The following is a 14,004-nucleotide window of genomic DNA, read 5'->3' as shown; positions in this document are numbered from 1 at the left end:
TATCAATACTTGACACATCTTTCTCTTTCAAACTATCCGAGGCTTTTTTTCGTAATCATCAAGATAATGCTTACAGATTCAATAGTTCACAGAAAATACGAAAAAAATCCCAGTTTTTTACGTTTTTGCCCCAAAATACATGCGATACCTTCAAAAGGGTCGAAAAGGCCGCGGACAAATTTAATCTGTAAGGCTTCACCTTACACCCTGTAAAATACCAAGACTCAAACTGCTTTCCCCACCTGGGCTCAGGCACATAAAGTGAGCATGTCATTTTTTAACCAAAATATCCATTTCTTACCCCAAGAATCCGTCACATGAAAACTTTTGTATATTCATTTTATTCAGACCAAGAAGCGCTAACAGTGTGTCAAATATCTCGGCGTTATGACCATGCAAACAATAATTATAACCATATATGTAAAATACCGGTAATTACAGGGTGTCACATGCCGTAATTGACCTGAGTCCCCGTGGCCATCCCCAGTACAACCCCATGCACAAGCTGGGAACAATATACGAGACCCTAGTGGAGAGATTCAAGACTATGTGGAACCCGGGACAGCAGATTGGCGTAGATGAGGGCGTGGTTCCCTTCCGCGGCCACCCCAACTTTTGTAAAGACAAGCCTGACAAGTACGGTGATGGACTCAAGGCGTATCAACTTTGCGACGCGACAAACGGGTACTGTTGCCAGTTCAAGTTGTATGGCGGGAAGACAAAGGAACTTTCAGCCAAAGGTATGAGACATGACATAGTGTCAAAGCTCGTGGAGCCGTACCTACAGGAAGGCCACACTTTGCACTACAACAACTGCTACACTTCTCCACAGTTGTGGCACAACCTCCGTGATGCCGGGACAAAGGCTCGTGGAACTCGGCGCAACCGCAAGTCTAGAACTCAGAAGTCTGCCTCTACAGGCAAACGTCATCACTCAGAGAAAGAAATCACCAAGCCAGAGAGTCAACAAGAGTACAATCAGTACATGTGTGCTCTCGACAACTCCAACCTTTGCTTCAGGTCAAACATGTACAGGTTAAAGTGGTGGAAAAAGGCCCTTTTCCACATGTTAAGCCTTGCAATTGTGAATGCCCACCTCTTGCAAAAGGAGTACATGTCCGCCCGCGGGAAGAAAGCTCTGTTGGAACACAAGGATTTTCAGAAGGAAGTAGTCAAGGAGCTTATCTCCACTTCGGGATACGAGAGGGTCGGACAGGAGGGAAGAAGCGGTCCTAGTGCCAGCAGCCTGTTGCGCCTGACCGGGCGACATTTCCTAGAGAAGATTGGTCAAACGGAGGGAGGCAAGAATAGAATTCGAACCTGCAAGGTCTGCTGTCCTGCGGAGAGGAAGTATCGCAGAGAACACGGATTTCTGGTCGCGAAGAGATCTGGACATGAGTCTGCCTACCAGTGTGACCAGTGTCAGGTGACCTTGTGTATCACACCATGCATGGAGCTGTATCATACAGAGGAGGACTATCAGCAGGCATGGATAAAGCTACAGCACCCAAATGAATGATTTCTTTCAATATCTTGTTGTATACTCACCTCTAGTGTATCTGCATCAATCTGTATCCGTATACATTTGTAGATATACTAGTAGCCGGTACAACCACCCTTTACAGCAAGCTTTGTCGGCACATTGCACAGCAACAGTTAATACTGGTTACAGTATACATGTATTACACTGGATGATCTGTCACCCCTAGCCTTTCCACATATAAATTAAAGTGTTGTTTAAAGCTACCTAGTGAGGATGCTCCTAAAGTATGTGACTCTAGGGACACAATAATGATACCTGTATTGTGCCTTTATTTTACTTATGTTAAGTTATATGTAATCCTCATGTTGTAATGTAAGGACATCTCAAGAAATGTATGGTCAAGTTGTAAGTGGTTCTATGGGTACAATAGAGTGGATGGTATGAAAACAATGTGGAAAAATGTATCTTTTATTACTTTTTTACCTGTTTGTTACTTTTATAGATTAAATTGTCAAGTGTTATACATTCTTGAAGAAAGTATGGGTTCTAAGCTTAAATTTCACTTGATATACAACAAGTGTATACTAAACACCATATTAATATTATTATATATTAGGTAGAATGTGTAGTGTAATATGTTGTGAAGAATCACCTATTCAGCTGAATAATAGTCAGTTCATCACCCAGGTAAATATATAGTCATCATCTCACCGACAGGTACACCTTTTTTTACTTTTTTCTTCTCATGAAATATTTATGTAATCCTGCTTTTGTCAGGAATTCTGTTTGTTTGATACCCATACTCTTTATATTATATGGTTAAGATAATATAATACAAAAAGGGTATGAAAAACATTGTGTTGCATTATTGCCCTAACAATTCATTACTACTAATAAAAGGCTAAAGTTTGAAACTGTAGAGGCTCTCAGCTTTCTTTAGATGTATAACATTATATGGTTATTTGATGGAAAAGACCCCCCTAAATAGGAGTAAGAAGATAAAGATAGTAATTAGAATCCCCCCTTTTCATTTTAAAAGGATCTGGACACCCCCTGAACATTGAGCATGTACTTACCAGAAACACTAGCAGCTTGACAAGGGATAATATTTGCTTACAAGTGGCTTCTATTTCATGAAGTTGGTGGGGAGGGGGGCAGGAATGAAAGAATGCGGAATGCATCCCCTGTGCACATTGCACGTACCAAGAAACCTTTATGAGATGCAATGTACATTGCATGTGCTCTGAAACACCAACATGACAGATTAACCTAAGACTCTTTAATAACAAAGGATCTTGAAAGAAACTACTGAAACGATTTTATTTTGAGCTCCTTTCTGAAAACGCGCGGATTATGGAATATCTGACATTTAATATCTAACATTTAGTATCTAACATATAATTTTCTAAGGGAGAAATAAACTGTTGTTCAACTAAAAAAAAAAATTATCGGCATTTCAAGTAAATCACTCGGTCTTCATCAGCTATTTGACCCAAGTTCTTTGGACAGGTCTAACTTTCTTATGTACGGTACTATATCTACAATGCAGCGATAATCACCTTTTGATATAATAATTGGTGCTCTTATCAATTGAGATAAATCATAGTATAGAAGAAGACAGACATTTTTTCACACAATTATTATACCAAACTCTTGTATCCACCTATTTTCTAGTTTTAAAAGATTTAACTGATTCGCAAATCGAGACCAACGCTACAATAAAAGGCTATATATAGCAATACTTGCTCTGAAAAAATAGTTATTAATGTCATTCCAAAATCATATCCAGTTGCTTGAGTAACTGTTATTTGGCGTATTAATGTAGAAATAGATTTCCATGACCTCATACATTCACCATATAATTTTAAACTTACCGAATAAAGCAAAGTCCCGCTATTTACCAATAAAGTATTATATTGCATTTTCTCCTTAATCATTCAGATTGAGTCTTCCTTTGCTAAAATGCTATTTATGGATATTCCCCTCTTTCCTAGTGACATCGGCCACATGTATGGAAGTCCTCTCATGAAATGTCGATGACGGTTAGGCATCAAGCCAATAAGATACGCAATGAAATGTTTGCTCATGTAACTGGATAGATTTTGGAAACGCAGTAAATTTGTATTATTTTATTATATATTAAGTAATACATATTAGTTCCTGTTTTACATGATTAGCATCCCACTATGTCAATCATCAGATTCACTTAAGGTACCAGACATACCTTTTTAAAAATTCTGGCATTTACCAGTATAGTATTATTATCATAGTATGATTTAATCTATCATATAAATGAAATCATTTGAATCAATGATATTTATCGATATTCCTCTCTTTCTCAGTGATAGATGCCATATTTTCTAAAGTGCTTTCATTGAACGCAGCGGTATTTAAAAAGGTCATCAATTATGTAAATTAGCTTCTGTTTGACATAATAAGCATCTCCCTGTACCATTCACCAGATTCACTATTAAAATTTAGCTATCTTTTTACAACAAAAAAAACAGTTGAAACCAGAGTCCTGTTTGTAATTACTAGTAGTAATGCCAGCTGTTGACCTTTTGACCTAGATTCCATCATAGAACTTAACCACCCTCTTCAAGACCACTACCCACCGAGTAAATATTATGCACAACCATCCACAGCTCCTCGATTTATCTTGTCTACATACACATAGGCATACATACACAGCCTCCTGCAGTACGGTAGGAAAGCGCCAGATGAACCACTTTCGAACTTGACTTCCGTTCTCACAATCGCCTCTCACCTACCAAAAATCATGAAGATCCGTCAGTTTTTTTTTGCCTACGTACAAACACACAAACATGCAAATTCCGCTGCAGTACTGTAGGAAAACGCCAGGTCAACCGTTTTCAAATATAACCTGCGTTCTCAAAACCTCTACATATCTACAAAAAATCACGAAGATCCATTAAAGGTTTCTTGAGTAATGCTCTTGACATACATACGGAACCAGCCCACAGCTGGCGTAACCGAAAATATAGCCTTGTCGGCAATGGCAAAAATTCTTTGTACTAAATGATTGTGCCTTGTGTGACAATTGAACACGGAAGGTTTTTTTTTATTCATAAGTAACTCCTAGTCCTAACAAGAGTCTTAGGACCCAAAATCTCCATGAAACTTCGTTTTTTACTAAACCAGTTCCCCTCATTCTATATCGCTCAATGGTATGACCCCCACCTGTCGGGCCTAGGAGAAGTGACCCACTTTCGCTATGAATAGCTACTAACAGATGTGCCACAATATGCAATGGGCAACACTGAAAATATAGATTTTCCTCATTACTTATGCAAATTAAGTTATTAACTTATGCAATTCAATTTGCATAATTTGCAGTTTATTGTATAGATGTCTGTCTAAGCTACCTGCATAGTAAATAACATGAAAACCTGTCGCTCCTTTCTTCAGTTATTCTCCTTGAAAGATTTTTACAAATACGTCATTGCAGTTCCAGTTACACATACCAGGGGGCCCAAAATCGACCTTGACCTTTCTCCTTCCGACACCTACCCACATACCAAATATCATTACAATCCATCTACGCGTTTTATAGTTATGCTGACTTTACGCATCGTTGACACAAACATACACACACGCAAACATACACGCAAATACACACGCAAATACACTGAATTTGCATAATCTGAACTTCAGTGTGTACATCTCTGTCTAACCTACCTGCGTACCAAATAACATAAAAATCTGTCGTTCCTTTCTTCAGTTATTCTCCTTAGAAGATTTTTACAAATACGCCATTGCAGTTCCAGTGACACATACCAGGGGGCCCAAAATCGACATTGACCTTTCTCCTTCCGACACCTACCCACATACCAAATCTCATTACAATCCATCCATACGTTCTACAGTTATGCTGACTTTACGCATCGTTGACACAAACATACACACACGCAAACATACACGCAAACACACACGCTATTTTAATGGAGATAATTATCCATCATAAGTTAACGCGGTATCGCACAAAGCTTGAACGGGTGTGGGGCAACAATATACCATAGACGCCGTCAGTGTTTGGAGGAGGAGCGCCCTCTGGCACCTTGAAGATGAACGACTGCAGCAGGGTCGAGAAGAACAGGAAAAGTTCCATCCTGGCCAGCTGCTCCCCAAGACACACGCGGCGGCCTGGAAATAAAAAAGAATGTCAAGTGGTAAGATCAGACACATGTAGAATAGAGTACAATAAAATAAAACAGAATACAATACAATAGAATAGACTAGAATAGACTAGACAGAAGACAGACTAGAATAAAATAAAAACATAAAATAGAATAGAATAGAATAGAATAGTATAGAAAGTATGTAATCATTACTGTGGTGAAATATGTGAGATAACATGTAAGCCTGATAACTACCTCCTCCAAAAGGCAGGAACGACTCATGCTTGTTCATGACGTTCCCTTCCGCGTCCAGAAACCTTTCGGGGTCAAACCGGTCCGGATCAGACCAGTAGGCGGGGTCCATGTGGACAGAGTACAGGTTCATCAGCACCTGGGTCATTTAAAGAGAAAAGGAGGTCACAAACATGATTTCTCGGAATAGAAAAAAAAGAAAACATTCACTCTTTGTATGGATAGCTTTATTTCAAGGAGATCATCATTTCGACTTCCATATAGGTCACATGATCAAACAATTTACACTCGGGATGTGCGTACCTGTAAATGAATCATTTCTGCAGCCTTATAATCCAATTCTTGTTGATATGAAACTCATCATACCTGGGTTCCTTTAGGAATATCATATCCCCGCAATTTGGTATCCTGTGTGGTGGCCCGACGCGTGACAGGGTTAAGACTGCGGATCCTCATGACCTCCAGCAGACAGGCATTCACGTACGGCAGCTGGGAACGGTGGGACAGGGTTGGCAGACCCTCGCCAACAACAACATCAAGCTCCTCATGTACCTGTTTGGAGGAAAATTCACCTGTTTAGAAACTAAAGATGTCTTCAGGCTTTCTTTAAATCACAGGAAAAGTGCAGAATATCTTGTGATCATTAATCTGCCCATCCTCCAGAGTCTGAGGGATAGAGTCAAACACTGAAATATTTGAAGAAGCCAAATGGTTCAAAAGTACCTTATTTTGGACGTCGGGGTTCAAAGCCATGTAGAGTAGACTCCACAGCAGTGTGCTGGCGGTTGTCCCCGTTCCAGCGATGAAACGATCCCCGGTTATGCACAGGATATGTTCCTCTGTCAGACCGTCCACCTTTCCCTGCTGTTCTAGCTCCAGCAGGCAGAAGTCGAGGAAGTCTCGCGGGTTCTCGCGATCCAGGTGTTCCCGATGGCGAGATATCTCCTCCCTTAAGACAGCGCGAACCCTGAAGGCCGCTTCCAACGCCTTGATGCCAGATCTATTCACTGAAAAGTATGCGTGGAAATGATAAGAATGAATGAAAAATTTGTTTTCTTTTGATTATCTAACATCAAACATCAGAACGGGTTCATTTATGGCCCCAGGTTTGGATTTTGACGTGGTATTTGAACATGTTTGATCTGAAAAAAATTCCTTCAGTGACTTTGTCAGTAGACATCTTTTCTAACCTTTCCTTATTTTCTAGGGAGATCGTCACAATACTGTTGACATTATATGGGAAAGTCTGTGTTGAGTCTGCTGGGGTCATTTTTGACCCCAGCAAAAATAATGTGCTGTTTTTTTGACCTGCCATCTGTAGCTCCTAAACTACTTATTGTATGACCACCAAATTTTGATGATGCACATGTAAATCGATATTACCATAACAAATGTTATGTCATACTGACGTAATATGATTTCATTATAACACAATGTTATGTGATTCTATCCGCCATCTTGGATTTTGACCGATGACGTCATCAAATCAGCATAAAATATCAATGCTAAATCATAAAAGTTACATTGGATTACATGATATGATAGCAATGTAAGAAAATACATTTGGCGTACCAATAAAGCCTCAAAACGACATTGTTTGAACTGAAATTAGCAGATTTTTTAAAATATGCCTGTCAAAACCCGTTGCCATGGCAACACGAAAAATGATGAACTAACTTTATTACTTTTAAATTTTTGTTAAAGACATTATTTGAAAAGTCACCAGGTTCGGTGGCTCTCGCGTAAGCCGTTCATTAGTTATGCAACATGAAATTTGCCGTGGGCTTCAAAAATCCCCTCCCGGTCTAAATAGGAATAGTTCAAGACGTCATCCTTCTAATCTTTTTGCATAAATTATGATAATGAACGGGAATTATTCACACCTAAACATGCAAAAAGATTCCTCTTACATTGATGAAGCTATGTACGGATAACAATCAGCGAAAAAAAGTAAAAAGGGAGATTTTATTGAGCAAAACATTTTGGGGTCATTTTTTATCCCGTTCAGTCATTTTGGTCGCAAAAATAGGTTCGGGTGTTTGAGGGTTAAAGATGGCTATAGACGTTTCGGTACCTACTCGCAACCTCCCTCATCACCTGAATGGACTCTAGTAATCCTTGCCGCGTGGTGCCTTTGCGACAAGGATATTATTCCATAAATGGGTCAGTTCCTCATATAGGTAGCTGAGAAGATACTGAAACGTCGGCCAGATAAATTTCAGAAAGGTTGTTATCATAGTACCATAGCCTCATCTTCCTACGACCACAGATCTACTCATGGAACTGTAAAAAAAGTGGAACAATTCCACCTACCAACAGGAACAAAACGTAGCAAGGGGAAAACGCTGATGATTTGCCCAGCTCCGAGTTCAACTATTATTGAGGCAGACGCCTCAGAGAGCTCTCGGAACGTTTCATCCTCGTATTCGTACCGCTTCCCGAACGTCATGGAGCAGATGACGTTTGCAACCACCACGTTGACGTCATGGGTGATGTCAAAGGGCTGTCCGTTGTTTTCTGCAACCTGAATAGAATGTTTTTTAGACAAAATGATGAGTTTGTCCAGACGGAACCAGTCCTAAAAGGTTTTTGTCAAACATATCATCACCCTACATCCAATCCATGCAAGGAGTTATGAAAACATTGTAGAAAATATCATCCCAAACTGCATAATTTACATCCAACAATACATCAAGATATAACGTCCCGGAGGGAAAAACATATGATTGATCATCAAACTTATCGACATATTGATCATGATACTATCACACAAATTTATGACAATAAATTATTTATCAGATATTCAGGCTGGAAAACTTAGGTTCTACATTATTCATCCTTGATTTTATTTGATTGATATTGCTTTTGTTTTATCTTACCCTGTTGCGGATATAGCTCGCTTCCTCTCGGATTTTCTCTTCAATGCTCCCACGTCCCACTTTCATGCCCGGGTTCTTCAGGGTGGCGGCGGCAAACCTCCTCCTCTGTCTGAACTCTGTACCCCAGCGTGCTGCAACAATGTCTACAGGAACGAAGAACGTGTCTTTAACATGCAATTCAATATGACTATGGTGGGAGACAGGCTTGCCGCTGCAATATTTAAACAAACAAAAGATTAGAAAAAAGTAACCATCTGATTTGTTAGATATATAACGTTGGGTAACCTAAATTCGCAGGGTACTTAAATTCGGGACTTTTCGAAAACGGGGTATTTAGGGATATGTGCTAGATGCAACATAAGTAATACCGCTAGAAATGCAAACCTGCCAGACTTACGTATTCAGAACACTGTCTGAAAAGCTTCGACGAGGTCAAAAACTCTCCGTCCCTTATCGGAACAGTCTGAGGACTTTGTGGGAGACTTAAACAACATGATTGTCGGCTGGTTTATAAGAAAAATGTCACATCCGATTCCTGCTCAACACAATTATTTACAAGACAACTTATTACAATCTCTTTTGCTAACCTGCAACTGGATTTTAAGTGTGATCAATCATCAAAACTCCTCTCTGTTGCTACAACCTACGGCACGTGTATTTTCCCGCCGCCATATTGTTAACCAGAATCCTGTTGTCAAGCAGACGACAAAGGTTTGTGAGGAACACTTTTTTGTCTAAATGCTGCGTGTGATAGTGGACTGAGGAAGATATTTTCCTCAAAGTTTGCTCCTAACACAACAAGGAACACATGGACATAGTAGTATTACCATTGCTACGGCATCCAGCTAACTTTCCATGAGTAATGTAACGTTACACGTTGCCCGATGATGACGATGGGCCGACTTTGAGTGAAGTTCTACCGACTCAACACACGGGTTGTACCCGAACTGGCCTGATGTGTGCGGTACGGCCGTTTTTTCGTGTATTTTTTTTACTTGGACACGTCTATATCCATAGCACTCTCCTCAAGCCAAGGATGGAACGAATAGCTGCTGTATAAAATGTGATTAGCGGTAAGATATTCAAGACGAATCTTCTCTCCCGAATTAATGTGCCCCCCTGTCCGACAGCACCGTAATTGTGCGTGCGGCGGACGGTAGTTTCAAGTTGAAATATTATGGTGTCAGCACGACTAGAGACAAAATCTACCATATATATGATTAGTGCAAAGATAGTACATGATACTGACAGAATTATAGAAAAAAAGGATGGTTTATTGTTCTGCTAGATTGATTTCAGTCAACCATTATCGGAAAAATCCCGAATTTATGTTACCCAACGTTATAGCTCTATTTTCGTTATCTGGCGTCATTTTCCCACATTCTGATGCATTAAGAATGTAAGAGGGACCACAGAAGGTGGTTCTTATTAAATATTTCAAAAAGTTCACCAAAAAGTAATTTAAAAAAACACTTGAAAAATGCTCTCCTGTATTGAACAAGATCACTATTATGGATCTTTCACTAAAATATAAGAGTTGTACAGTGCATCGTTGCGGAGGGTGAACCACTTTTAAAAAAAGCGTGACCCTGCAATTTTTAATGAAGTCATCATTATCGTCTTGTACAAACTTAAGATACTTGGAGAAAAAAAAAAATCAAGAGTCATACATAAAACTAAGAAGTATTTTCAAGACACCCCAGAAGTACTGCGGCATGCCTGTCTCCCAGATTAAGACATACTGCCCAAAAATAGGACTCACGTTGACGCTATTCAGTGAGACAGAATAGATCTCTAGCCTCCATTTCAGGCTTCCCTACGGTAATTGTTCAACCTATTGGGGCCAGATTCTTTGTCTTGGGCCCCGTATCTGCTTGGGATACGGCGGTTAAAGAATCCCAAGCAGATACGGGGCTCCTGCAGATACAGTTCTAAGCAGATACGGCCATCCAGCCAAAGAATCTGACCCCGATAAATTGAAAGATTGCCGTAGGGAAGCCTGCAACGGAGGCTAATAGATCACACTGTACATGTAGTTACACACGACGTACGCTTTTCAGCGACGCTATGATAGACGCGACTGATCGACAAAACGCCTTTTTCCGTCACAGGACATCTGACAACGCGTCCAAATCTATACTAGTTTTCTGTTGTATATCTGTCGTACGACTTTTGTCAAGAAAGCATATTTTCAATGCAAATTTACCTTTTCCGGAATCAGCTATCGCATCAAATAGGTAGGTTTCGGGCTTAGACGCGAACTCGGGCTTGTCCACAAGCGCGGCCTTGACGGCAGTGTAGCCGTTCAGAACCACAACATCTTCCATCCCCATTCTAATGGTAAAGATGTCCCCGTACTGCCGCCTCCACGCCGTCAGCTTGAGATGAGGCGCTCGGCCCAAGGCGATGAGGTGCCCGAGAACAGGCACACGTCCTGCCGGGTAAGGAGGCAGGTTTCGGGAACGCTTGAAGACGACACATGCCAGCAGGTAAGTCACACAGAGGACAAGAAACGTCTGCAGAGTTAGCCCAGAGATCTGTAAAATCTCCGGGACGGTCTCAGCTATCCACTGTACAGCACCGGCCATTTTCTCAAGAATGCAGTGCATAGCCAATTTGATGGGAATAAGGCGACCTATGACCTCCATTGTTTACAATGTTCATCCATTGTTTACAATGTTCACCCATGGAGCGATCAGGTGTATAGAAAGGCAGGCGATGCCTGACTTTTAGCAGAACAAATATTATCATCAGCCCAAGGAGATTTAAATTAAATTTGATTTTAACCTCCTTAATCATCCCTAACCAAGTTTAATGTGATATCTAAAGAAACCTCATACATGATGGAAACGCATTAAAAATGCCACTGTAGTTGATTAATATGCGTTCGATCGCATCTCTTGATTGATAGCAAAAACACTATGAACCACTTCAGACTCCCCATCTCCTACTCAGGGATGACCGTGGAAGATTTTCTTCAATCAATGCTATCGGACGTTTCGTTTAGCTGTAGGAATTGTACCACTATCAAATGTAGCAGGCCACGAACAAATCCATTTAATGCTTTAACAATGGATAAGCATTTAGTTCTGGCTGTGTGGCGTCACTACAATTCTGATGTACCTGTTATCTGAACCTTGCCCGGAATGAATGATTTCTGTCCCGCCGTGAGAATGTTGTGAGAAGAGCTCGAGGCTGCCTGAGTGAGCCAGTCCCGGCGACCATCGGCATAACATCGAGCTCAACAGCCGTCTCGTAGATTCTGGTACTGTGTTTTGTAGATTTTGCACAGCAACCTTTTTGTCAAGACTCGAGGGAGAATGCACCGCGGAGTTCAAAATCGTGGCAACGGAAATGTCACCTTGCCTTGGTTTCTCAAGCAAGTTTGAGACAAAACAAATGTAAACAAGATACTTTTAAAATTATATGATAGTATAAATTGGATATTTTTAAACTAGACTTGACATAAGATTAGTAATAAAAATACATGGTGATATTATTTGGGCAACAAAGGTTTTACATTGCAGTATTGTAAGTTGAAAGGGCACGATTGCCCTGTTTATGACAGGACGATGAAAAATAAAGTTATAGACTCATTTATTATTCCCCTTCCAGGAAATAAGAACAATATCAAGTTTAGGAATATCAGAGATAGTGTTGAAATTGAATAAATGACTAAGAACGCTTGCACGATTGTCAAGAAAGTTAGCTCTGTGCTAAGTAGATATGAGCCACACAAATATAAAGTAGAAGATAGTTTCAGATTGGCAGCCACATGCAGGCACACGATGGACTGAGATCAGATGGGCCAATCCGTAACCGAGCGAGACGGGCACATGTGTATTGGGATGCGGAACAAAAGTGCAGGGGGGCAAATCGGGGCGTACTAACTTAATTAGATTACTACAAAACAGCGAATATCTTAATCTACGTACACTTACGTCTAATTGGTTTCAATGGCTTACACAATGTAGAACAAACGTTTGCCGAATTCATTTGTAGAATGCCTGAGATTGAATGTGTTTCTTAAGTTGTAGGATTCAGTATTAGTTGTTTCAGTGGCCGGGTAGTAAGTAACTAGATATTTCCGTGTCATGCCATGTACTATCTTGTAAATTATAATAGTTTCCCAACCCAGTTCCTGACATACGCTTGAGTAAGAGGATCCTTTAATCATTTCACTCCCAACCCATTTCCTACTCAGGGATGACCGTGGAAGATTTTCTTCAATCAATGCTATCGGACGTTTCGTTTAGCTGTAGGAATTGTACCACTATCAAATGTAGCAGGCCACGAACAAATCCATTTAATGCTTTAACAATCACTGCACGAAATGGCCACGTATCCTGACGGATCCGACGTATCCGGAATCGGGCCTCATGGCGTTTCCGAGCGAATCCGGAAAAATCCCAGTTCACTGCTCGGATACTGAAGTGCCCGCAGATCCGACCAATTCCGACGCCGTATTCTTCTGGATTCGTGATGCGCCTCGGATACCTGAAGATATTTGCGCGGATCCCTCTTTTTTTGATATTTGGAATGTTCGGATTGTTTGTATGTCGGTAGTTGCTTCGGATCCTGACGAATAAATACACACGGCACGGCATGATCTCATTTCCTGACGAATCCAGCAGATCCGGAATTGCGCATCATAGCAGATACGGAACGTTTCCGATTGATTCCGATGCACCTCAGATCAGACAATTCCGGCGCCGTATACGTCTGGATCCTTCATACGTTTCGGGTACAGATACGGAACGTTTCCGAGCAAATTCAGACAATTACCAGGTACACCTCAGATCCGGCAATTCCGACGCCGTATACGTCTGGATCCGTGATGCGCGTCGGATACCTAAGGATATTTGCGCGGATCCTTCGTTTCTAGATATTTGTCAATATGGCAGAGATGTTCGGATTGTTTGTCGGTAGTTGCTTCGGATCCTGACCAACAAATACACACTGCACGGCACGCGGCATGATCTCAGATCCTGACGAATCCAACAGATCCGGAATTGCGCATCATAGCAGATACGGAACGTTTCCGATTGGATCCGATGCACCTCAGATCCGACAATTCCCGCGCCGTATTCGTCTGGATCCTTCATATGTTTCGGGTACAGATACGGAACGTTTCCGAGCAAATTCGGACAAATACCAGGAACACCTCAGATCCAGCAATTCTGATGCCGTATACGTCTGGATACGTTTCGGGTACAGATACGATATCTACTCGGATCTTTCATTTTTTTTA

The 14,004-nt window shown here is 40.9% G+C and overlaps 2 protein-coding genes across 2 annotated transcripts; one reads left to right on the top strand and one right to left on the bottom strand.

Moving 5' to 3' along the window:
• Window positions 1-496: 496 nt before the first annotated feature.
• On the top strand, window positions 497-1,519 carry LOC136439539 (piggyBac transposable element-derived protein 4-like). Its single transcript, XM_066434958.1, has one exon. It carries the CDS (start codon window positions 497-499, stop codon window positions 1,517-1,519), a length of 1,023 nt encoding a protein of 340 aa, XP_066291055.1.
• A 3,326-nt stretch (window positions 1,520-4,845) lies between these two features.
• On the bottom strand, window positions 4,846-11,341 carry LOC136439538 (cytochrome P450 2U1-like). Its single transcript, XM_066434957.1, has 7 exons — window positions 10,960-11,341; window positions 8,754-8,896; window positions 8,188-8,398; window positions 6,598-6,881; window positions 6,241-6,426; window positions 5,878-6,013; window positions 4,846-5,647 (listed from the first exon to the last, which is right to left on the bottom strand). The coding sequence occupies exons 1-7, from the start codon at window positions 11,339-11,341 to the stop codon at window positions 5,463-5,465; spliced, it is 1,527 nt and encodes a 508-aa protein (XP_066291054.1). The 3' UTR covers window positions 4,846-5,462.
• Between the last annotated feature and the right edge of the window lie 2,663 nt (window positions 11,342-14,004).

This window comes from Branchiostoma lanceolatum, chromosome 8 (assembly GCF_035083965.1).
Source record: "Branchiostoma lanceolatum isolate klBraLanc5 chromosome 8, klBraLanc5.hap2, whole genome shotgun sequence".
NCBI classification, from domain to species: Eukaryota; Metazoa; Chordata; class Leptocardii; order Amphioxiformes; family Branchiostomatidae; genus Branchiostoma; species Branchiostoma lanceolatum.
This window is presented reverse-complemented; position numbering and strand designations above follow the sequence as displayed.